The sequence below is a fragment of the Zingiber officinale genome, chromosome 5A, assembly GCF_018446385.1.
Source record: "Zingiber officinale cultivar Zhangliang chromosome 5A, Zo_v1.1, whole genome shotgun sequence".
In the NCBI taxonomy this organism is placed as follows: Eukaryota; Viridiplantae; Streptophyta; class Magnoliopsida; order Zingiberales; family Zingiberaceae; genus Zingiber; species Zingiber officinale.
Genome location: NC_055994.1, coordinates 89604277 through 89629025, shown reverse-complemented (window position 1 = coordinate 89629025; position 24749 = coordinate 89604277). Strand labels below are relative to the sequence as shown.

Sequence of the window (24749 nt, the reverse complement as noted above, 5' to 3'; positions counted from 1 at the left end):
TAAACTCATTTAGGCTCGATAAAAGCTCGAATAAGCTTATGAACCATAAATATAATTGTTAAATAAAACTCGAGCTCGAATCGATTCTAAACGAGTCAAGCTCAAACATTCAAGAATTCGACTCGGCTCGGCTCGATTACACCCCTACATTTATAGTTTATTGTACTTCTAAAGTTTAAATTTTTAGATAAAAAATTAAATTTCTATACTCATTTGACCTAATTAAATTACCTAAGTTAAATTGGTCATCTAAACCTTCGTTGAAAAGTTAATAAAAATATATTTTTCTCTGTTCGTTTATTTCTCCATCGTTTATTAATATCCTATTACATTCATCTCTAATACATTTTATCTAGATAAAACATTTTCTTTTTTTATTATTCTATAAATACCTCTTTATATCTAATTTTTAATATATTCATTCAAAAATTCTTCTATGTTATCTAAATATAAATATAAAATTTATTATATTTACTTCTTTTATAAAATACAATTTAATTTATTTTTTACAAGGATTAAATTTATTATTAGTCTTATAGATTTAACTTCAAATAATTGTTTTTAGAATAAACGCATATCCAACTGTATTAAATTGAATAAAAAATTCTTAATTATAAGAGACTCACCTGCTGAACATTTATTTCAACCGACCGAGATTAAACAGACTGTTTCATTTATTGTTTCGATTTTCTAAAACAGAAAGAAAATTAAGACTGTTAATGTACAACAGTTGAATAACCATGGTACCACTTGTTGATGCTAAGGAAGTCTCTTGCATGGTCTCAAGCCATGGAAGCTGCTTTCAGCATCGCAGTGCTCCTCCTGCATCAACAACATCATTTACATATCAGAAGCTGGATATGAAACAAACACACAAACAAAAAAGCATATTGTAAATCAATCAAAATGTAAATTTCAATATAAACATGGATCTGTGATCTGTCAAGTTTATTTATTCTAAGATATCAAGATTTTTGACAAAAAATCAACCATGTCTTCTGCAAAACTGAAAGTGTATTAGCAACTACCTTTTCATCAAGAATTTGATATGGTGGATAATCAGAGTTGGATTTTTCTGAATGGTGTTGGTCAACTGAATCATGTTGTTGTAGAGGATATCCCACTGGAGTGCCGAAATGGGTTGGAACGGCACAATGACTCTCACTGATGCTCCTTTTCCTTGCAGATGAGGATTCAGCGGTTGAAATCAGATCGACATCCTTTGACTTGGCAGCATCAACTTGAGAACACAAGGCAATAGGATTAGATCTTTCTCCATTTAGCACTTCCACCTCCTTCTCTGAGCTATCCTTGATGTTGTAGAAGGAGGGTACTCTCTGGTCAAGGGATGAATAATCACAAGTCACCTCTTTCTTTACGATGACTTTTGGGATGTCCAGGCTATTGATACTAATCAAATTATCAGCCACAACTTCGTCTGAATTGCTTGATTGTGCGACTTTCGCAGCCCTATCAAGCTCCCACATTCTGCCCACAGCATCATCAAGTCGTTCCATAGCTGTATTGATGTCTACAATTGGCCTTGGATAGTTCAAACCTAGCTCAATTCCAGCTGATTTCAGCACAGCCATGGGAGCATCCCATGGATGATGAATCCATTCAGTCGGCACTCTAGCGAGCTCTGGAATCCAATTCCTTATGTATTCACCATCTGGATTATACTTCTGACCTTGAACCTGATTCCAAATTGAAAAGACAGTGGGTCTAAGAAATGTTTTACTACCGACGATAGGACTATGTGAGAGCTGGTTTTCACAGGAAGGGAGATCCGTAAGAGATCATTACATGCATATATGAATGAATCATTAATTATCATGAGAAGACAATGCAATATAAATGACAATGAAAGTACCGATGATTTATGTAACAATATGACATTAGAATGATAAATGATCCCTTTATAACTATTATTCAGTTAATGGGTAGTAGAGTTAGAGCAGTAAAGACCATAATGCCTAATTAGAATGATAAATGATGACTACCAACAATTTCAAAAGGGACATGAATTTCTTTTAGCAAGGAAAATATGAAATTATGGTGGATAGTGTTCTTACAAAAATCTAAAATCAGTTAGCAATATCAAATCGTGTTCTTTTCCCTTTTTGGTAATCATAAGAGTTCTTTATAGCAAATCATCAGGTGGTTCATACCTCAGGATTGTCCATGCGTTTGAGCTCGTGCCCATCAGGTAAGCTACCTGAAACATACTGCCAACCAAGGATATCACTTTCAAGATCAGCATCTAGCAATGTGTCCCAAAAATATTTCATTCCCCAAGTCCAGGGAAGCTGCAAAAATTTCACAAGGAAACTTGACACGATTACTCTTGTTCTGTTGTGCAGCCAGCCAGTTGCCCAAAGTTCTCTCATTCCTGCATCCACTAAGGGGTAACCAGTTCTTCCCTGTCTCCAAGACTTAAACTGACCTTCATCAACACGCCAAGGATAGTGCTTAAGATTACCCAATAGTGATCGCTCATGTGTGAAGGGGAAGTTAAAACAAAGATAACGTGAATACTCTCTTAGCCCGATTGATCGCAAGAACAAATTCACGCTTTCTTCTTTTTTACAGTCCTCATCTTTTGTCCATTGCAGTTGTTTGATTCTAACATTTTGATAAATTTTTCTAACACTAAGTTCACCAAAATGGATATACGGTGATAACAGGGAAGTGGTGGTGTCTTCTACCTTCATTCTGTTTTCAGAATAATCTACTAGATGTCCATTGATAAATTCACTTAACACCTTATCTGCATTGCTCCAGCCAGGAGACCAGACCCGGCTTAATAAAGCATTACTTAATTTTTCAGTTTCATTTTCAAGCACTAGCTCCTCGATTGAACAACCCTGAACCTTTTCCATCCCTGATACATCAGAACAAATGAGATGAAATGCAGTAATATAAATACAGATCAATTCTTGTTTCTAAACATCATGAAGCTTCATAAGTGGCAGGAAATGGTACTTAAATTGAATCCTGCATGACATATGTGTACATCTTGTCCCTCTTATCTAAAATTTAAAAGTTCAATCTTTAAAAATATTAGTTTTGCAAGAGTTGATAAAAATATTCAAATACTTTCCTTAGATAAATATGTAACGCTCTTGCAATTGTCAGGCAAGCATTGTAACTTGTAATCTCTCTAGATAGAACCATTAGTATTTCTGAATAGAAGAAAAGCTTCTGACTCTGACTAAAAAAAAACCTGAGTTACTCAAACAAGGAGGGCAAGCTCAAGAACAAAGATGAATCTGAATGTTTGACTATAGTAAGTACTGGGTCATGAGAACCATAGCTTAATAAGGACAAATGTTCATGAACAATTTGAATTCGATTTTGAGTTAAATATATTGATTATAAACTCCACCATCATAATGGATGGATGCTTTTGCACCTGTATTTCATACCAACTTTCTCATTATTTAAACCTCTTTCCATGTTAGATTTTTTGTTTGATCTAGTATGCAAACATATGATTCCAATTTACTATTATCCTGGACAGAATCAAGGCCTGCACATTCAATTGACTTGAACACAAGCATAATTTCCCAGGTGTTAATGGAGATATCTTATTGATCGAACATATAGTTCTCTTATGAATGTTTCACAAGTTTCAGGTATATGGAAGAACCATTGGTAATAGACACTTGCACTACCTCCAACTGATTTGCAAGGAACAAGGACTGATTACTTTGAGTTTTGGTGTTTCCTAGATACTTAAGTGGCATGATCCATAGCTTAACCCAGAACAAAATGTTCTACAATTAAGTTACTTCCTTATGCACCAATAGTTGCTATAGTGGACATTTGGAGTAGAATAAGAAAGAATAAATTAGCAAAATGAATAGCCATAAACACAATAAAGCAAACAAAAGTTCAGATATGACTCAAGCTCAAACGTTAGATCAAAACACCTGGAGGTGGAACCAATTTCCACGGAGGAAGAGGCAAAGTTAGCTCAATCGGTGTGCTCATGCACTTCTCCCAGAATGCATCAAAGGTGGTAAACGCATGCCCACTCTCATCATAGATTTCCCATGGTTCATATAAGAGATCTCCATTAAAACTTTGAACAGTAATTCCAAGGCTCACTAGCTGGCTTTTTATTTTATGATCACGGACGACAGAAATAGGATCTAAATAGAATTGGAAGATTAATTGAAAAAGTAGGGGGAAATTAACAACTACATTCAGATAAGACAAAATAAAAATAAACATTCATTGACTATTGAATACAAAAATATATGTATGCTAGTCCAAGCTGCTTAAAAAAGACTTGCTATTCAAATCATTGAATGTTCTGAACATGATTAGTAGAGAATGCAATGCCACAATAAGTTAAGTTTCTAAACATATTGTCATTTTAGACTTTCAATAATATTTAAAGTCTTCCAATTTTGGATAAGAATTAAGAGGCCAACTGATGTAGACTATACTCGTTATTGTTCAGGTTATTACAAGGTCTAAAACTCTCTACATCGGTAAGAGAAGAATCAGGTGACCACTCTCTTTGTTCTGAAGGTAGAACATTTGCAATCCAATCTTATAGGTAAAACACCTTATCCTTGTTCGGGCGAATTATTGTAGACATAAACTGCAATTCAATTTGAAACAGGACAATGACAGAAGTCGATTGATATAGAAATGTGCAGGGATCAATTTGTATCCACGTTTGCAATATTGTCTAAATGATATGTACTACTTGTCCCTGATGGCAATAATTGTCAAAACATAAATAACAGAGAACATTATTGAAAACTAATTTAACTTGGAATAATTAATTTTCACAGGATACTTGAGATTAAAGCTGTCAGATCCTATTCAAAAACATCTTGTTCAAACGGTGAACACAAGCATCATTTTCTAACAAATAGTCAAAGGGCAGGACAACGAGGAGCTTGCTGATGCCATGATAATGACAGTATGATTTTATTATGTTTATCAAAATTTTACTTCGTTTTTTTTCTTCAATAAATTTGTTCATGAGTCGAACTTGTATCACTTAGATGTTTGTGAAGCTCACCTCCCGCTGACAAAAATCGTTATTCAATCACTAAACATGGACATAATTTTCTAACAGAAAACCATATGGAGCGAACAATCAATACATCTCGTGATCTAGTTGTTGACGTGCTCATCCAGGAAATAGAAAAATATTCATGAAACAACACCTGTTGCGCTATTACTCAGGAAAAAACTCTCAAACTTACCATAAAGATGATTATAAACCAATCTAGTAGCTCCAATGGCATCAATGCACTGCAAGAGAGCAGCAAGAGTGCTCTCAGCTCTGATGAACACGAGAGAAGTGCCAAGGGACCTCAACGACTGTTCAAGGTGTATGAGCGACTGCTTCAGCCACCATCTAGAGACTCGACCAGGGTAGAACTGGCCCTCCTCGCCCGGACACCAAATGAAGACAGGGAGGACGCAGCCGTCCCTGGCGGCGGCCGCCAAGGCCGGATTGTCCTCGATCCTTAAATCTCTCCTGAACCAGACGACCGTCTTGGGTCCGCTTCCCATCGCCGCAGCAACCTCAGGCGCTCATCGCCACCAGAAACTCAACCAAAGGCGAGCGCTTTCTTGCACAACAAGGCAAAGTTGCAAGAGACTCCTCAAGTCAAGTTGCTCCCCTAACCCAACCCAAGGCAAAATCCTAAATTTTGGGAAAGGAACGCACCAATCTCGAAACAAACCGCTCCAATTCTTCCAAACTTGCATCCATCATTCAAAAGAAGAGTTTTTCAGAAGGAAAAAAAATGAAAGAAAGAAAATAGTTGAGGAATGAGATTGCCCAATCTTCGAACGGCCGACCCTACCCAGCAAGAAGACCATAAGATCCACCCAATCATCCGCAGCGCAGTAACACAAGCATGGGAGCCAAACAAAATCTTTCTCCCAAGATCTGGTAATCAATGATGGTCTGCTTCAATCCAAGATCCCGAGGTGCCTCCGTCCAATCGGAGAAATCTCACTCCCAAATTTTCAGTCAGTTCTACCGACCACAAGTAAAAATCAAAACCTCTCTGCTTTTGGAATCCGTAACGAGCGTTGTCCTCGATCTCGACTCTGCTATTTTTTTCATACCAAAATTTCAAATTGACCCTTTAATATTTAAAAATGTTACAATCAAGCTTTATTTCAAAATAATTCGATCTCGTGTTATTCATTAATATATTTAACATTATTATAATAATTTAAAGGGGGAAATAAAGAATTTCAAATGCTCAATCTACACTCTCCCCCATCGTGAATAATTCTGGAATTAACTTGAATAATAATATATATAATTATTTTATGGTGCGAAATATTATTTATTGAAAATAAATATAAGAAGTGGATTTTAATAGTGTCGCGTCGAACGTCACATCAGTTGCACAATGCAGCCCATGCCGAGAAGCCTGGGGCCCACCGGGATGTCGCTGTTAGTGTCGGGCCCGGCAGCCCATTTGGCTGTGGGACTGGTCCAGTCACGACGCAGCGGCTCGATTCGGTTTGAACTGGACCACGTGACCATACTAATTCAGTGGATGAGCTATTTATATTTTGATATTATCTAATGCTTAAGTAATTACTTTACGCATACAGATGTAATGAGCTCAGATGTAATGAGTCGAGTTGAGTTTTAGAGTATTTAAATTTATTTGATAAGATAGTCGGGTCAAATTGAATCGAGTTTAAAATAAATTAAAATTTTGAAATAATTATTCAAATTTAGCTTAATTTATTTTTTTATAAGTTTGAGTTTATTTAAAGTTTAACTTGAACTTTATTCGTTTAGATATTATTAAGTTCTCAATTCAAATTTAATTTGAGCTTGGTTCATTTAAATATTATGGAATTTTTAATTTAAACTTATTTGATCTTTAATTCAAACTTCTTCATGTATTTTATTTTATTTATTTAATATATTAATACAAATTTTATTAATGAACATGATTCATAAACATTATTCATAATTATTGTCCACGAACATTATTTATGAATATTGTTCATGAATATTAACGAGCTAGATATATATCTATTCAAAATTGTTTGTTTAATTGATTTTGTGTATATTAAATGAACATAAACATGACACTAAATTTGTTTACGAATTCTTGATTCATTTACAATACTATTTACGTGTGAACTCCCTCGTTAATTTAATTTTAATTTTTAGTTTTTATTTTTCCGATGTCCATCAAGCCGCCCAGGCCGAGCCAAGCCAATCCTAAGCCGGATCCTCTGGAAGCGGTCCAAAGAATACTCCCTTTGTATATATTGATGGGGATGTACAATCCCCACTTATAAAATAGATGAGGACAATACATCCTATCAATATATAAAAAGAAAATATTTTCTAAACCGCGCGTAAAAAGTGATCCAGAGAATTTCCTCAAAGCCAATCCATGTCTGGCCGGTTGCAACATGTCGTTGACATGGTGCCGATGTCTTGTTAACCGTTGACAAGGGCACGGCAACATTTTGTCTGACCGGCCTGCGTGTGGTGGCCATCAAGAAGCCCAAGATCGATCACCAACCAGAGCGAGTCGGCCGGCTCATCAACGAGGTCTTCATCCTGTCGCAGACCAGCCACCGTAACGTCAAGCTAGCTCTTCGTCTGCTGCCTCGAGACCGACCGAGTTCCCGCTGCTCGTCTTCGAGTTCATCTCCGGCGGAACGCTCTCCGATCATCTCTTCGACCTCGAAAAGTTCCCCCCTTTCTCTTTTCATGATCGACTAAGGATCGCCGCCACCGGTGACAATCTTCCATCGAGACGTAGCAGAAAGTCTCCAAGCTGTCGGATTTCGGTGTTATTGATGCAAAATGATTGCCCTAAACCATTTCAAGATTAAGTGCATGCATGCACTCAACGTCTCTAATCATCTGTGTGATATATGAACTCGGGTCAATGATCATCGACAAACTTTCTATGAATCCTGGGTTAGCCCAAGGCACGCGCGTCTAATTCCACTCGACTTCAAAAATATATTCATGTATATAGTCGATTAAGAAATGCAATCATTATATATTACACGTACTGAAAATTACAATATATAATAAGATATGCGTATATATAAATATATACATATACATGTACACAGACATATATATATATATATATATATATAAACAATGTAATGTGCATTGCAGTCACAGTCTTTCACATTCAAATCGACTTTTCCCAGCTGATCCATCCAAAATAAACTCTAATTAATTAGACAATAATTAGTGATACTGCCACCTCGGTGTCTGATGAACCCCCAAGCTGTGCTGCTGAATTATCTGATCCAACCCCACGTCCGCCAAGAACCCTAGCTCATCCTGCTCTGATGATGAGCTGCAGTAATGCAGCAGGGAATTAGAGAGATCGTCATGGGACATGAAATGGTCGGTGAACACTACTGCTCCATGATCTGCTGCTGCCACGGGCGGGTTCATGAGCTGTCGAGGAGGCGAAGAAGAAGATGGTGGCGAGCTCAAAGTTGTGTCATGAGCTACCGCTGCTGCTTGATCTCCTGATCCTTTCCTCTTGTGGAACACTCTGCACAGAACCCAATCCTCCTGCTTCGATGAGAAGTATTAATTTGCGACGAATAAAGTTTTTTTTTAAAAAAAAAACAAAAACTTATTAAATTTCCTGTCTTTAAAATAAAGAGTTAATTAATTAATTAATACCTGGGGAGGAGAATTGGAAGTTTGAAGGCGAAACTCATGCATGACCCAAGCAGTCTTGGTCCCATTGGGAGCTCGACCTCTGTAAAACACCAGCGTCTTCCTCATCCCCACGACGACCTGCGTTCTCGGATCACAAATGACTCGATCTTTCCCCGTAGCTTTCCAATAACCCGATTTGGTGGCTCGATTGGAGCGCAATCCAGTCGCGTACTTGCGGTCGCGGAAGCTAAAGAAGTACCACTCCTCCGCAGTGCTCAGTTTAGCTACATCTGCAATATAATAATATAATTCCACGTTAATTAACCACCTTTAATTTGATGCGTGTGTTTGATTAATTAATTAAAGAACAAACCTGGAAGCTCCCATGGCTCGTTGGTGTGCAAATTCACCTCCACCATCGTTCCTTCAGCTTCTCCTTCTCCTTCTCCTTCTCCTTCCTGATCGTCATGGCTCCACTGAGTTACTACCTTGTTGTAGAGGTAGTGGCACACCAACTCTTCGTCGCTCGGGTAGAATCTGAACCCTGGAGGCAGCCTCGCCTCTATCTCCCTCAATCCCATTAATTAATTACCAAAACTTGATCGATATGTATGTATATATATATATATACACTGTTAATTTCCTACTTTATCCAAAACCTTTAACGCTTTAATGAGCAGGCGTCTTGAAGTTGCTTCTTCTGTATATATATATATATATATATATTCTTCCACGGTTGCTTGTTATGAAGAAGGTCGAAGGAAGAGCAAAGCACGGTGATCAATAATTCAAAAGAGATCAATGGAGTTTGTTATACACTTGGATGGTGCAGTACGAGAAAAAATAATAATAATAATAATTGTGACGTGGACACATCAGCATATGATGTAATTATAATTAATGATAAATGGAGAAATTATTAACTTAAGTGGCCCCGAGGGAATCCTACTGTTCACAATTTGCAGTGTTTGATCACTACAAGTCACGAGCAATTGGGTAGGGTTGTGTTAAGCATTAATTAATCTCCCTGAGAGGAGTTTTTTTTTTCAGGACATGCGTCATTAATTGATCACATTTTATTCATTGTATCATACTTTTTAAAAAGAAAATATAATATAAAATATTGTCGAGCAAATTATTGAGTGATTTTAAAACAAAAGAAAACAAAAAACTAGGGTCCATGCAGATATTAGGCAAACAAATGTTGGTGTTGAAAGAGTTGAGATACATCACATCAGATTTCAATTATTAAACTCCATTATTGGGAGTTTATTTATTTATTTTCTCTCTCTATTTATATATTTAATAATTTAAAATTTTTAAATAGTAGAGTTTGTACAAAGAGTGACGACTCCATGTTCCCTTTCTTTCACCACCAGATTGCTTCTTTGTCACTCCTCCACGTGTCTTTTAATAATGGGCATTCAGCCGCCAATCCTTTTGATACAGCCATTCCCTAGCGTCGTTTTTATCAATAGATTTGTAGAGTATTCTATTTTATTTTCATTAAGAAAAACTGTGTTTGTTTTTTGGTTGAGATAAATCCTGATAAATTATACATAGAATCACAACATAAAAAAGCAAAGCTTACACTTCAACTACTTTCCAACAATAATTAGGCTTCGCATTAAAAAAACCTTTAACAAGTGATTAATATTCCATCAGGTATTACTTCATGAATAACAGAATGGAATAGATTGCATCACCAAATACATCATTTTGGCAGTTAGTTAATTAATTAATGATAATGACGGAGCAGAGAAGACTATTGTTTGTACATGACAAGAATAAATCAACATACGTACGACTTCTTAGCAAGTTAGGTGTGGAGTTCACATGATCACTTGGGAGAGTGGAGAAGCGTTTGTTTGCAAGCATGGTTTAACTAGTGATTGAGAGACTGAAAGCGAACCTTGAAATCAAGATACTTGCACGAAATATTCTATCTTATTTTCTTGCAGGAACCTACAAACAAGTTCCTTGATCACACGTTAAGCTCCAAAGACTATGAACTTGGGGCTAACAAAGATTACAGAAAAAATTTAAAGAGGCCAAAATATAATAGAAGTTTTCCCATTGAAAAGAGTAGCTAGAACAAACTCATCGAGCACAAAAGCAATTTGATAATGATTTGTTACATGCCCAAGTAAATGCTTCAAATACCAAAATGACAAGCAAGTAATATTAGCATCCAGTAAACCAAAAGCTATGCCTGTGGAGATGTCTCGCTTCTAATTGGCTAAGCTTTCCGGGATTTGCTGGTGGCGAGCTGGGTCTCAGGCTGCAGCAACAAAAGATGATGCAACCAGAAATTATTAACGACAAAAAAATAAATGGCAATACAAAGAATGAAAAAGGTTGGGATGTTTCCAAAGGGAATAATTTCTAAGAATTTATTCTTTCATTGAAAGAAATGAGAACAGATGAATGGACCCAAAGAAAACGGCAATTTTCAATAACGTTTTGAGTAAGTTCTTCCGAATATTCGAATAAGACAGATATTCTTGAGAATAACTTTGAAAGGAAGGAGATTACCTCTTTTTTGACTGACTCTTCCTTCTCAGACAATATAAGTTCAATATGGCAAGGAGAGGACATATAGGCTGCAATAAAGAACATTGCAGCTCAATTATATATTGATTTTTTTAAAAAAAAATAAGAAACATTTTAGCTTGGGGGGGTTACTTACGGTTGATTCTACCGTGAGCACGGTACGTCCTGCGCCTCTGCTTCTGGGCCTGGTTAACTTGTATGTGTGAAATGAAGAGTGAGTCAATATCCAAGCCCTTGACCTACATAACAGAAACAAAAGTTAGCAATATAAGCAGAGCACTGAAGCTAGAAATTCATTGCCGGTATCCATAATACCTCTGCATTGCTTTCAGCATTCTTTAGGAGATCTAAAATGAATCCAGCTGATTTCACAGGCCAACGACCCTGCCCATTCGGGTGCCTGCCCTTGGCCTGAGCAGTTCGGCCTACTCCACGACAAAACCTCCGGAAGGGAATAGCCTGCTTATGAGCAATGACGTCGTTCAAATATCTTTTCGCCTTTGATAGAGGTAGTTTCCTAATCGCCTGTGCGGTTTCACGGGTGTTCTGTTGACATAATCAAATTTTAAACATGTAATGTACTATATGAATGTGCACTATCAATGAGTGTTCTGGTGACATAATCAAGATGTAAACATGTAATTTTGCTTAATGACTACTGAGAATAATCAAAATGGTCAAAACTCTTATCAATAAAGGTCACAAAGATTACAAATAACAATGTTATGATACTCAATAATAAACGCTTATTTCCAACAATAATAACTTAAAGAAGTAAGGTGTTGTAACAGAATTGAGAATCATCAGACAGGAAGAACATGACAGGATCAATAGTTTATGCCTAAGCAAGTACAACTATTAATATACTCTAGCAATGCAAATAATTTTATTAAACTATTGATACAAGTAAACATACAACTAAATTCACAAAAATGTCTATTGAAAATATATTACAAATAAGAAGAAAAAGGGTAATTTAGATATGTTTAAATATAGGTTTTAATTAAATGTTAGTTTTTGTATGTTAATCAATAAGCTCAACCAAAATATGCTTATTATTTATGCATTCAATGGACATAAATCAATGAGCTCAACAAAAAGATGCATATTATTTATGCATTCAATGGACATAAATCAATGAGCAGCAATGCACATATACAAATATGCATCTGTTGCCTGGCCATACATTATCATAAAAATAACCAATAAAATAACTTCTGTATACAATAACAATTTGCCATGTGTGCACTAATGTCTTATACAATAAACTAAAACCTATTAGATAACTAAAATCATGAAAAACCTTCTTCATTAATCAGATACTTAATTAATCCTTACCAATCCAAATAGCACATAAGATTTGAAACATACTACCAACAAAGCAATCATTTTTTAGCATCATGTTTTTTATCAATCACACTGACACCATTCTCAGAAAGGGGAGTTGAGATGCATTGTCTTAGAATTTTTAGCAAGTAAATTTTTTCCAAATTTTTTTTTTAAGAATAGAATAGCAAATATCTACAATGTACCTTGAAGTGAACCCTCAAGTCATGACCCATAGCCTTAGCAGCTGCATGAACCAAAAAAAAAACTTAAGAAGAATAACAAGTAACTTAAACAACATAATCGGGAAATTAAAGTAGTATATGACAACAGTAAAGGTAAAGGTAAAGGAAGAACGTTCCCCCTTCAAGCAACACAAAACTGCGGTTATAATCACAAGTCCAGCCCCGCTCATGTCAAGGAAAAAAACTAAATCATAGAAACCACATTAGAAAAACAAATAGGCCCCAAAGTTCAAAACTTCCGCTTTCATCACGCCAATCTAATGGATAAATAAGAGGGGAAAACCAACTCAAAAGCATGATTCAAAGAAAAACAGTAGAGAACAACCAAAATCGAAACTTGAAGCGAAGAAGACACCGGCGAGAAGAAGAAAGGAAAGTAGGAGGAAACTTACACTTGGTTGGATTGGAAGGGTCCCTCGAATACTTCACCTGATTGAAAAGATTGGAACACAAAAAACAGATTAGCATCGGATTACCACCAAACCTAACTTCTCGAGGTAACCGGAATGATGGATCTCACCATGACTGCAAATGATTTTTCAGGATCCTCGACTCTCCCTGTGCAGCAGAGTGGCGGCTTAGGACGCTGAATGGAACCCTGCGACTCTTTAAATAGACGATTGGGATGAGCGAAACTAGGGCTAAAGTGGGCTTCTAAGGAAACCCTAATGGGCCTGTTTGATTTCCAAAAGTTCTTAATATGTAATTTTCTTATATGATATAAACAAATATTTGTCGTTGATTTTTTTTTTTTTTGACATTAATGTTAATCTTTTTAAAACACAGTTAGTAAAAAAAACTGCATTTCATATAAAAAGAAAATTAATGTTAAACTTTTTTTAAAAAAAAAGAATTATTTCTGTGGAAAATACTTTTTTTCTTTTACTCTAATTTTTAAATACAACTAATATATTATATTCAAAATTGTAGCAACAAAACAGAAGATGAATACAAATAACTCAGGGAGCGTTTGGTTCTTTGTTAGAAATAGGAATCGGAATGAGAATCATTATATTATGGAATGGGAATGGGTATGAGCATGGATATCATTCTTAAAAGCAATGTTTGGTTAGTTGTATATTTTCTATCGGAATAAATCAAAATTTCCTTTTTTACCCTTAAAGAAAAATAAGAAAAAAAATTAGATATGAGAGAAAGATGAATGTGAGAGAAAAATATGATGAAAGAGAATGATGAGAGTAAAAGTATGATGAGAGAGAAAGTGTGATGAGAAAAAATAAAGAGAGAGAAAGTGTGATGTGAAAGAATGAAGAGAGAGAAAATGTGATGAAAGAAAATGAGAAAAGAGAGTGTGATAGGAGAAAGAGCATAATGAGAGAGAAAATATGATGTGAGAGAAAGTACGATAGGAGAGGATGAAAAGAGATAAAATGTAATGAGAAAAAATGAGGAGAGAGTGTAATGAGAGAGATTGAGGAGAGAGAAAGTATGGTGAGAGATAAAGTATGATGAGAGAGAAAGTGTGATGAAAAAAAGAAAACATTGAGTGTGATGTGAGAGATTGAGGAGAGATAAAATATGATGAGAGAGAAAGTATGATGAGAGAGAAAGTGTGTTGAGGAAAAAAAAGAGGGAGTGTGGCAAGAGAGATTGAGGAGAGAGAAAGTATGATGAGAGCGAAAGTGAAATGAGAAAAAAAGAGAAAAGCGAGTGTGATGGGAGAGATTGAGGAGAGAGAAAGTATGATGAGAGAGAAAGTGTAATAAGAAAAAAAAGGAAAGAGAGTGTGATATGAGAGAGAAAGTGTTGATAAAATGATGAGAGAGAAAAAGGAGAGAGAAGTGATATGAAAGAAAAATAAATAAATATATTTTGATATTTGATATTAAGGGGAAAATTTTAGTTTCAGCTCAAGGGTATTTTTGGAATAAGGGATATTTTGATTGATGAAAATAGGGTAATGACTCATTGAAGGGGAGATACATGGGAATGAGTTATTACCCAATTTCAAGGATTCATTCCCTTATTTGCATTCCTATTCCTATAATTCAAACATTAATAATGGTAATCAATGATTCCTATTCCCATTCCCCACTCTTAATCCCCTAAACCAAACGCCCCCCCATTTTACAAATGATACAAATCTTCTTCTAAATGTGCATAAATGAGATACAAATTTATTTGGTAAACGAACTAACAGAAAAATTATCTCTATGGTGTAAGCAAATACACGACTAATGGCACGCCCATTGCCCTAAGTTGTGACTTGTGAACCATGTCATGTCATGTGGGATTTATCATGTAACGTATTAAGATCATATATATATATATATACAGAAGTGATCGAAAAATGATCAGAAAATGACCGATCAGAAAATGATCGGTTCCCTGATCGGTCCAGAGACCGATCAGGAGGTTCCCTGATCGGTCTGGTGACCGATCAGGAAGGCATGTCCGCAGCGGTCCGCACGGCTTTGTCCGCAGCATATCACTTCTGTATATATATATATTGATCCGGTGGTAAGGACGGGGGATCCTCGTTGGCGGAAGGTCAACGGCACGTGGAGGTCAAAGGTCAAGAGATTCAACCCCGAGACCCAATCGATCGGACGAAGCAGGCCAATCGATCGGACGAAGCATGCCGACCGGCCGTGAATCCCCCGCCGAATGAAAGACAACCCGACTAGGGGTCGGGTTTCCGATGCTCAAGGTAAAAAGGTTTCATGGCCGAGCGGTTCGTTCAGCCGGAGCACAAGGCAACAAAGAGGCAGGAGCAATCTCATCCGAGCATACGATCGGGAGTCCTCCCGGTCGGACCGACACCTACAACCGGGGCAGAAGTGATATGCTTGCCGAGCGGCCGAACCGCTCAGCCCTGGAACAGACAGGAGGCGCAAGAGGACAAAGGAGACAGGGGATAACATCATCCTCGAGACATCTGTCGCCGACAAGCAGCAGAGTTGGCGGCCAAGCCGTACACAGGATCATACGGTGGAAGCTTCCACCGTCACATTCGGGATATGCTCGGACGATTGCGGAATGACGTCAGAGGTACTTTTCTGACATGGGCTCATTAAGGTATGTTTGGGGAAGCGTGCATGCATCGAGAAGCGTGCTCGTGCCTCCCTGGGGTCCTATATAAGGACCCCCAGACGTCGACGAAGGTATGCGCTATCTCACTGTAGCCACAGTTACGCTGTCTCTCTCATTTCTCGTTGTCTGACTTGAGCGTCGGAGGGCCATCGCCGGGAAACCCCTCTCGGCTTGACTTCTTTGCAGGTTCGCCGGAGATCTACACCAACAGTCGGAGACAGCGGAGCGTGCCACGTCCCCAGCGTCCGTCGACTCAGCGCTCGGACTGGATCAAATCGGCGCTGTCTGTGGGAACACACCTGAATCCGAGCCAAGAAGATGGAAGAAGCTAGACGTCAACTTCTGGTAACGCTCTCTCCCGAGGAGCCCAAAGCATTCATCCAGGCGCGAGCAGCAAAAATCGTGAAGCAGCAGCAGAAAGCTCAGGCCGAGCGGGCAGCGCAGCAGGCGACATCAGCCTCGGGGGGCCGAGCGCCACCCGAAGATAGGCAGGAGCAGCTCTCAATATGGGGGCAAAATAAGGGACCGGCCGACACCCAGATGGGGGTGCCGCTCGCCCCGATACCTTTTCATCGGGCTCTGTTCCAGACGCCCTCGGAGGTAGCGCAAGCTAATCAAGACAAGGGATCTTCATCGGACGAAGCACCCGTCCGGGACGTTAGAAAAGGAAAGGCACCCCGAACAGACGCGTCACCCGAGCGGATCAACCGGCAATTCTCAGATGTCATCCTGCGTGATCCGCTGCCGAGGCATTATGTGCCCCTGCGATCGGGGAGTACAACGGGACAACCGACCCAGACGACCATCTGGATAAATTCGACAACACTGTCACTCTGCATCAGTACACAGATGGTATGAAGTGCCGAGTGTTCCTCACCACTCTCTCGGGATCGGCGCATCAGTGGTTCCGGAGGCTGCCGGACGGATCTATCACAAGTTTTAAAGAATTTCGAACGGCGTTCCTCCATCATTTTGTGAGCAGCAGGCGCCACCAGAAAACCAGCGTCAATCTGTTCGCCATCAAGCAAGGCGCGAGGGAACCGCTTCGAGCTTACATCCAACGCTTCAACCAGGTGGCCATGGACATTCCAACGGTCACCTCGGAAACAATGATGAACACGTTCACGCAAGGGCTTGTGGACGGTGATTTCTTCCGCTCGCTCGTCCGAAAGCCGCCTCGGGACTACGACCATATGCTGTATAAGGCCAATGAATACATAAATGTGGAGGAAGCCCAGGCGGCAAGAAGAAATGAAGACCTGAATGACCAACCAGCTTCCGCCGAGCGGAAGCAGCCCGTCAGTCACCAGCCTCCCAGAGGACCGAGAACCGAAGTCGCCGGTCCTCATCAGCACACTCGGTCGCACGCCGTCCAGCAAGTCGCGGCTGATCGGCCCAAGCCCAAGGGGAAGGTATGAACCTCGATGTTTTGTTCACTCCATCAGTCAGCTACTCACAACACCCGCGACTCTCGGAGCCTCCCCCCCCCCCCCTCGCTCATCCCGCGCCAAGGAGTTACCGCCGCCGATCACCTTCACCAGACCGGCGACATCGACAATGGAGCCCCGTTCAAAGAATAGAAAGAAGATCCCCCGAGCGGCAGTATCGTCAGCAGCCCGGAGTGCACCATCGGGCGTCGCATGAACGACCTCGACCATCCGCTCGGGAGGAGGAGAATAGGGGCAACGCATCTTGAGGCGAGATCAACATCATCGCCGGAGCCCCGGCCGGAGGAGATTCCAATAGAGCCAGAAAGGCACACGCAAGGCAGCTGAGGATACATGCGGTCGGCTGCAGCCAGGAAAGGGCGAGCGGACCCGAGATCAGCTTTGGGCCTAGGGACCTCGAGGGAGTCGAAGTCCCGTACGATGACGCCCTGATCATTCGAGCGGTAATAGCTAACTATACTATTCACCGTATTTTCATTGACACAGGCAGCTCGGTCAACATAATATTCAAGAAGGCCTTCGACCAACTGTAAATCGACCGACCTGAACTATTGGCAATGACGACCCCCCTCTACGGGTTCACTGGGAACGAAGTTCTGTCGGTCGGCCAAGTCCGGCTGGCTATCTCGTTGGGAGAGGAGCCACTCAGAAGGACAAGGACCACCAGCTTCATCGTGGTTGATGCTCCTTCTGCGTACAACGTTATTTTGGGATGACCGGCTCTCAACAAGTTCCGGGCGGTCGTCTCTACCTTCTGCCAAAAGATCAAGTTCCCGGTGGAAGATCAAGTAGGAGAGGTGCGGGGAGACCAACTGGCGGCTCGAAGATGCTATGTGGAGATGGTCCGAGCCGAAGCCAAGTCCGCTCGGAAAGTGCCGCGAGTCGAGGTAAATACTATAACTGAAAAACCACCTTCTTTGGTTTACGAAGAAAATGAGAAGGTGCAGATTGACTCTTCCCGACCGGAGGCCACCACCTTCATAGCATCCGACCTGGAGGAGAAGCAGAAGGAAAAACTGATCAAATGCCTACGGCGAAACTGTGACGTCTTCGCTTGGTCGACCCATGAGCTGCCAGGGGTCTCGCCAAGCGTAGCGCAGCACGAGCTTCACGTCCGGCCGGACGCTCGGCCAGTGAAGCAAAGGAAGAGAGACTTCAGCGCTGAACAGAATGTAATTATCTGGGCGGAGGTAGAGAAGCTTCTGGAGGCCGGCCACATAAGGGAAGTGCAATTCCCGAGTTGGCTCGCAAATGTGGTTCTTGTCTCTAAGCCGGGTAATAAGTGGAGAATATGCATTGATTTCCGGGACTTGAACAAGGTATGCCCGAAGGACTTCTACCCCTTGCCCCGGATCGATCAACTGGTGGACTCCACGGCCGGGTGCGAGCTGATATGCATACTGGATGCATACCAAGGCTACCATCAAGTGCCGCTCGCCCGAGAAGACCAGGAGAAGGTCAGCTTCGTCACGGCAGACGACACCTACTGCTACAATGTAATGTCGTTCGGGCTGAAGAATGCAGGAGCTACCTACCAGTGTCTGATGAACAAGGTATTCAGGGAGTAGATCGGACGCAACTTGGAAGTGTACATGGACGACATACTTATCAAGTCCTTCCGGGCGGTCGATCTCTATGCGGATATGGAGGAGACCTTCCAAACATTAAGAAGATACGGAGTCAAGCTTAATCCTCAGAAGTGCTTGTTCGGAGCAAAAGGCGGGCGCTTCCTGGGTTACATCGTGACTGAGCGCGGCATAGAGGTGAACCCCAGCAAGATAAAGGCATTGCAAGACATGCCGCCTCCCAGAAATCTTCGAGAGGTACAACGTCTCACCGGTCGGATAACGGCGCTGTCAAGGTTTATCTCTAAGACCGCCGACTGGAGCCTGCCGTTCTTCAAGATTCTGCGTAAAACTACCAAGTTTCAATGGGACGAGGAGTGCGATCGGGCATTCGAGGAACTGAAAACTTACCTGAATTTCTTACCTGTGTTGGCAAAACTGGCCGTAGGTGAGCCACTCCGCATTTATTTATCTTCAACTGAGCATGCTGTGGGCTCAGCATTAGTAAGGTCGAGCGGCGAAGAACAACCAGTGTACTTTTTAAGTCATATCTTAAAGGATGCTGAGTCTCGCTACACTGGTTTCGAGAAGTTGGCCTTCACCTTGGTCCTTGCCGCTTGGAGATTGCGCCCTTACTTTTTGGCGCACACCATTATTGTGATGACGAACAACCCATTGGGAAGGGTACTCATAAACCCTGAAGTATCCGGACAGCTCATCAAGTGGACGACGGAGCTAAGCGAATTCGACATCCAATACCAGCTCCGCTCGGCGATCAAGGCACAGTCCTTGGCAGATTTCGTGACTGAAGTACAAAAGCCCGAACCCGAAGCTACATGGAAAGTATATGTGGGCGGATCGTCCACTCGGCTCGGAAGCGGAATTGAGATCCTGCTACTTTCGCCTCAGGGAGAGCGGATGCATTTGTCCGTCCTGCGGGACTATCGAGCAACAAATAATGAGGCAGAGTACGAAGTCCTCATAGCCGGACTGCAGGCCGTACGACATGTTGGAGTCAGTCGGGTGGTGATCCATTCAGATTCCCAGCTAGCTGCTCAACAACTCATGGGCACCTTTGAGATAAACAATGCAAGACTCAGATTGTACGCGGAGACCTTTGAAAAACTCAAGACCAGCTTCACCGAGGTGGTGGCCCAGAAGATACCCCGAACGGAGAACCAGGCGGCAGACGAATTAGCCAAGCTTGCAAGCTCAATATCGTCGGTCGTCATCCAGCAACCAATCGAGCAAGTATCCTTGGTAGTGCACGTGGACCGGATGGAAGGTCTCACATTCCCGAGCGATTGGAGAACAACCATCATGGAGTTTTTGCGCTCAGGGGTCACGCCGTCCGATCGGGAGGGAGCCCAGCTACAGAGGAGGAGAGCCGACCGGTTCACGCTCATCGGAGATCAACTTTACAAAAAGGCGTTCTCCCGACCTCTACTGAAGTGTGTCAGTTCGGAAGACGCCGAGTACATTCTCCAGGAGGTACACCAAGTATCTTGCGGAGGTCATCCGGGTGGCCGGTCTTTGGCTAGGAAGATTCTGCTGGCTGGATACTTCTGGCCAACTCTACATGAGGACGTCACTCGGACCGTCGCAACATGTCTTTCTTGTCAGAAGTACCACGGTTTCTCTCATAAGCCGACGGAGGAAATGAAAGTGTCCATAGTGTCCTGCCCGTTCGACCAGTGGGGCATGGACAACGTAGGACCCTTCCTATGGCGACCAGACAATGGAAGTTCCTATTGGTGACAGTCGATTACTTCTCCAAGTGGGTGGAGGCCAAGATAACCGAGCAGATGGTCAAGAAATTCATCTGACAACACATCATTTGTCGGTTCGGCATCCCGCGTTGGCTCATGTCGGATAACGGGCGACAGTTCATCGGAAAGCAACTCGAGAAATGGTGCAAGGGATATGGCATTGAGCAGCACTTCATGTCTATGGCGTATCCCCAAAGCAATGGTCAAGCCGAAGTAGCCAATCGGGAGATCCTCCGAATTCTTCGGGCTCGACTCGACCACATGGGAGGAAGTTGGGTGGACGAGCTACCATGTGTTCTTTTAAATTAAACTTGGATTGCCTGCGGAACTTAACACGTTTGATCCAAAGTTTAATCTATTTGTTCTTTTAGGTTTAGACTTGGATCTCCTGCGGAACTTAACACGTTCGATCCAAATCACCTAGGTTATTAATTCCATTAAATATTAATTTCCAAAATTGGCTTCCAGGACTGTATGGCGAGGCACATGACCTTCTTGGATATGGGAACAACCACCACCGCCTAGATAAAGCCTTTTAAGGAAAGCTAATATTTAATTTCCTTAAATAACTTTAGGTCAACCAAAAAGAACAATCAAATCACAAGGAAAAGAAAAACAAAGAACACAACATCAAAAACAAATTCGAAATACTAGAATTGCATGCCTCTTGTATTTGGTATTTTTACATGAAGATAAAACTAGTATGATGCGGAAATAAAATACTAGTATACCTTTCCTTTTGCAAGCAAAAAACCTCTAGGTCTTCTACCGTATTCCTCTTCTAACATCGGACGTTGTGTGGGCAACGATCTTCCGAGATGAGAAACCACCAAAGCACCTTCTTCTCCTCCTTGCAAGGTTCGGCCACAAACAAGAGCTCCTTCAAGGATGAAGAGAAAACACCACCAATGCTCCAAGGGATGGAAGCTTTCTCTTCTTCTTCTCCAAGCTAGATTTCGGCCACCACTTGATCTCCAAGAGGGATGTGAGGTTCGGCCACAATGATGGAGAGAAGAGAAAGGGAAGGGCCGGCCACACCAAGGAAGAAAAGAGGGAGAAAAATAATAAAAGTTGTGTGTCATGAAGGCACCCCAACCCCCTCTTTTATAATCCTTAGCTTTGGTAAATAAGGAAATTTAATTACAATAAAATTTCCTTAACTTTCCTTGACATGAATTAATTAAGAAAAATTAAACAAAAATTTCCTTAACCTTCATGTCATGGCCGACCACATCAATAAGAGCAAACAAGGCAATTTCAATCAACAATTAAAATTCCTTATTTGTCTTCGGAAATTTATAAAATAAAATAAAATTTCCCTTTAAAATCCCTTCATGGTTGATAAAAAGAAATTTCTATAATTTTAATTTTTCTACATGTGAATAATTTATAAAGAAGAAAAATAAAATATCTTTCCAATCTACAAATAAGGAAAGAGATCTAATCTCTTTCTTTAATCTTTTGTAGATCCTTTTAAAAGAGATATTTTAATTTTAAATCTCTCTAATAAATTATATCTTTCACATAAGAAAATTTTAAAATTAAAATTCTTTTAAATTTAATGGGGGTCGGCCACCTAAACTTGGGTTCAAGCTAGGGCCGGTCACCCATGAACCAAGGCTTGGTCGGCCCTAGCTTGATCCACAAGCTAGCTTGGCCGGCCCCTACATCATGGGTATGAAGGTGGGTATAGATGGGTATAGTACTCTATAAATAAGAGGCTACGATAGGGACCGAGAGGAGGAATTGGTTTTGGTCTCCCGATAAAATTAAGCATCCCGTGTTCGCCCCGAACACACAACTTAATTTTATCAATAATAATTCATTCCAATAGAGAACTATTATTGAACTACCGCACCAATCCCAAATTACATTTTTGGGCTCCTTCTTATTATGAGTGTGTTAGTCTCCCTATGTTTAAGATGTCAAATGTCCACTAATTAAGTGAGTTACTGACAACTCATTTAATTAATAGCTTAATCCAAGAATAGTATCACTCAACCTTATCGTCATGTCGGACTAAGTCCACCTGCAGAGTTTAACATGACAATCCTTATGAGCTCATCTTGGGGACACTATCAACCTAGATCTCTAGGACAAAGTTTCCTTCTATAATAAACAACACACACTATAAGTGATATCATTTCCCAACTTATCAGACTTATTGATTTATCGAACTAAATCTCACCCATTGATAAATTAAAGAAATAAATATCAAATATATGTGCTTGTTATTATATTAGGATTAAGAGCACACACTTCCATAATAACTGAGGTCTTTGTTCCTTTATAAAGTCAGTATAAAAGAAACGACCTCTAATGGTCCTACTCAATACACTCTAAGTGTACTAGTGTAATTATATAGTTAAGATAAACTAATTCCTAATTACACTACGACCTTCCAATGGTTTGTTCCTTTCCATTTTGGTCATGAGCTACTGTTTATAATTTATAAGGTACTGATAACATCATCTTCTGTATGTGGCACCACATACTATGTTATCTACCATATAAATTAATTGAACAACTACAACTAAATGTAGATAATTGACCAAATGTGATTCTTTATTCAAAATAAATGTTTACAAAAGCTTAGGCTTTCAGTATACACTCTAACAAACGGCACGTGGAGGTCAAAGGTCAAGAGATTCAACCCCGAGACCCAACCGACCGGACGAAGAAGTCCGACCGACCGGACGAAGCATGCCGACCGGCCGTGAATCCCCGGCTGGATGAAAGACAACCCGACTAGGGGTCGGGTTTCCGATGCTCAAGGTAAAAAGGTTTCATGGCCGAGCGGGCTGTCCGTTCGGCCGGAGCACAAGGCAACAAAGAGGCAGGAACAATCTCATCCGAGCATACGACCGGGAGTCCTCCCGGTCGGACCGACACCTACAACCGGGGCAGAAGTGATATGCCTGCCGAGCGGCCGAACCGCTCGACCCTGGAATAGACAAGAGGCGCAAGAGGACAAAGGAGATAGGGGATAACATCATCCTCGAGACATCTGCCGCCGACAAGTAGCAGAGTTGGCGGCCGAGCCATACACAGGATCATACGGTGGAAGCTTCCACCGTCACATCCGGGATATGCTCGGACGATTGCGGAATGACGCCAGAGGTACTTTTCTGACATGGGCTCATTAAGATATGTTTGGGGAAGCGTGCATGCATCGAGAAGCGTGCCCGTGCCTCCCCGGGGTCCTATATAAGGACCCCCAGACGTCGACGAAGGTATGCGCTATCTCACTGTAGCCACAGTTACGCTGCCTCTCTCATTTCTCGTTGTCTGACTTGAGCGTCGGAGGGTCGTCGCCGGGAAATCCCTCTCGGCTCGGCTTCTTTGCAAGTTCGCCGGAGATCTACACCAACAGTCAGAGACAGCGGAGCATGCCACGTCCCTAGCATCCGTGGACTCAGCGCTCAGACAGGATCATATATATATATATGTATTCATCCATTAAATGATCGGATATCCAAAAGTATTTTATACTTTCTGAGTGTATTTATTTTGGAATGTTTTGATCATTTCTGAGTGTCTTGACCACGAATCATGGATGAGTGATCAGATATCAAATTTATATATATATATTTCAAAAAAAAATGATTTTATTTGATTTTTTTTGGTTAATATTATGACTAGCTTCTAGATTTTAAAAGTAAAATTTAATTAGGGTAATCTTACATTTAAAAAATAAACAAAATTTTTTTAAAAAAAAACTGCTGTTACTTTAGGCATAAACAACACTAGCGATAGTGTGTAATGTATTTATATATACCCGATGCATACCTTATGAATACCATGTGTAAAAAAGATTCTTTTATTTTTTTAGAGCTTTGAATTTTATTTTTTAGAGCTGAGGATTTAAAATTTAAGGTTTAATTTTTAAAGTTTAAGATTTGACCTATAATAGGAGTATAAAAATGAGAGCAACTCAAAAAAAAAAAAAATTATTTTTGAATTTGGATTGAGTTCAAATTAAAGGAATTTTGGATTGAAATTGGATCATGTTGACCCAAATTTAAAATTTAATCACTTAATTTGTGTTTTTTTAAGTTAAATTAATTTTTATTTTAAAAATTAAGATGATTTTATATATAATAACATCAAAATTAATATGATAATGT

General features: G+C 40.4%; 3 protein-coding genes across 5 annotated transcripts; all 3 read right to left on the bottom strand.

Moving 5' to 3' along the window:
- Nucleotides 1-607: 607 nt before the first annotated feature.
- LOC121980933 (cryptochrome-1-like) lies at nt 608-6096 on the bottom strand. 2 transcript variants are annotated; one of them, XM_042533215.1, is made up of 6 exons: nt 5841-6096; nt 5232-5735; nt 3936-4157; nt 2172-2884; nt 1029-1697; nt 608-822 (listed from the first exon to the last, which is right to left on the bottom strand). In XM_042533215.1, exons 2-6 carry the CDS (start codon nt 5542-5544, stop codon nt 760-762), a joined length of 1980 nt encoding a protein of 659 aa, XP_042389149.1. In that variant the 5' UTR covers nt 5545-5735; nt 5841-6096; the 3' UTR covers nt 608-759. The 2 variants fall into 2 exon arrangements, with proteins under 2 accessions (XP_042389149.1, XP_042389148.1); XM_042533214.1 differs by having other exon boundaries at nt 5232-6096.
- A 1918-nt stretch (nt 6097-8014) lies between these two features.
- On the bottom strand, nt 8015-9439 carry LOC121983000 (NAC domain-containing protein 21/22-like). Of its 2 annotated transcripts, none has more exons than XM_042535993.1 (3): nt 9036-9439; nt 8684-8952; nt 8015-8572 (listed from the first exon to the last, which is right to left on the bottom strand). In XM_042535993.1, exons 1-3 carry the CDS (start codon nt 9241-9243, stop codon nt 8234-8236), a joined length of 816 nt encoding a protein of 271 aa, XP_042391927.1. In that variant the 5' UTR covers nt 9244-9439; the 3' UTR covers nt 8015-8233. The 2 variants fall into 2 exon arrangements, with proteins under 2 accessions (XP_042391927.1, XP_042391928.1); XM_042535994.1 differs by having other exon boundaries at nt 8017-8569; nt 9036-9434.
- A 1282-nt stretch (nt 9440-10721) lies between these two features.
- On the bottom strand, nt 10722-13446 carry LOC121980932 (60S ribosomal protein L17-1-like). Its single transcript, XM_042533213.1, has 7 exons — nt 13307-13446; nt 13179-13215; nt 12748-12788; nt 11531-11761; nt 11352-11454; nt 11198-11265; nt 10722-10943 (listed from the first exon to the last, which is right to left on the bottom strand). Exons 1-7 carry the CDS (start codon nt 13307-13309, stop codon nt 10902-10904), a joined length of 525 nt encoding a protein of 174 aa, XP_042389147.1. The 5' UTR covers nt 13310-13446; the 3' UTR covers nt 10722-10901.
- Between the last annotated feature and the right edge of the window lie 11303 nt (nt 13447-24749).

Bases quoted from the DNA above. Each gene is read 5' to 3' on its own strand.
- LOC121980933 (XM_042533214.1), bottom strand. From the start codon at position 5,544: ATGGGAAGCGGACCCAAGACGGTCGTCTGGTTCAGGAGAGATTTAAGG. The intron at 4,158-5,231 runs GTAAGTTTGAGA...AATTCTATTTAG, and splicing joins GGTTTATAATCATCTTTATG to ATCCTATTTCTGTCGTCCGT. The intron at 2,885-3,935 runs GTGTTTTGATCT...CTGATGTATCAG, and splicing joins GAAATTGGTTCCACCTCCAG to GGATGGAAAAGGTTCAGGGT.
- LOC121983000 (XM_042535993.1), bottom strand. From the start codon at position 9,243: ATGGGATTGAGGGAGATAGAGGCGAGGCTGCCTCCAGGGTTCAGATTC. The intron at 8,953-9,035 runs GTTTGTTCTTTA...ATTATATTGCAG, and splicing joins CGAGCCATGGGAGCTTCCAG to ATGTAGCTAAACTGAGCACT. The intron at 8,573-8,683 runs GTATTAATTAAT...TTCTCATCGAAG, and splicing joins CTTCCAATTCTCCTCCCCAG to CAGGAGGATTGGGTTCTGTG.
- LOC121980932 (XM_042533213.1), bottom strand. The intron at 11,762-12,747 runs GTACATTGTAGA...TTATGTCAACAG, and splicing joins ACTTGAGGGTTCACTTCAAG to AACACCCGTGAAACCGCACA. The intron at 11,455-11,530 runs GTATTATGGATA...TCTGTTATGTAG, and splicing joins ATGCTGAAAGCAATGCAGAG to GTCAAGGGCTTGGATATTGA.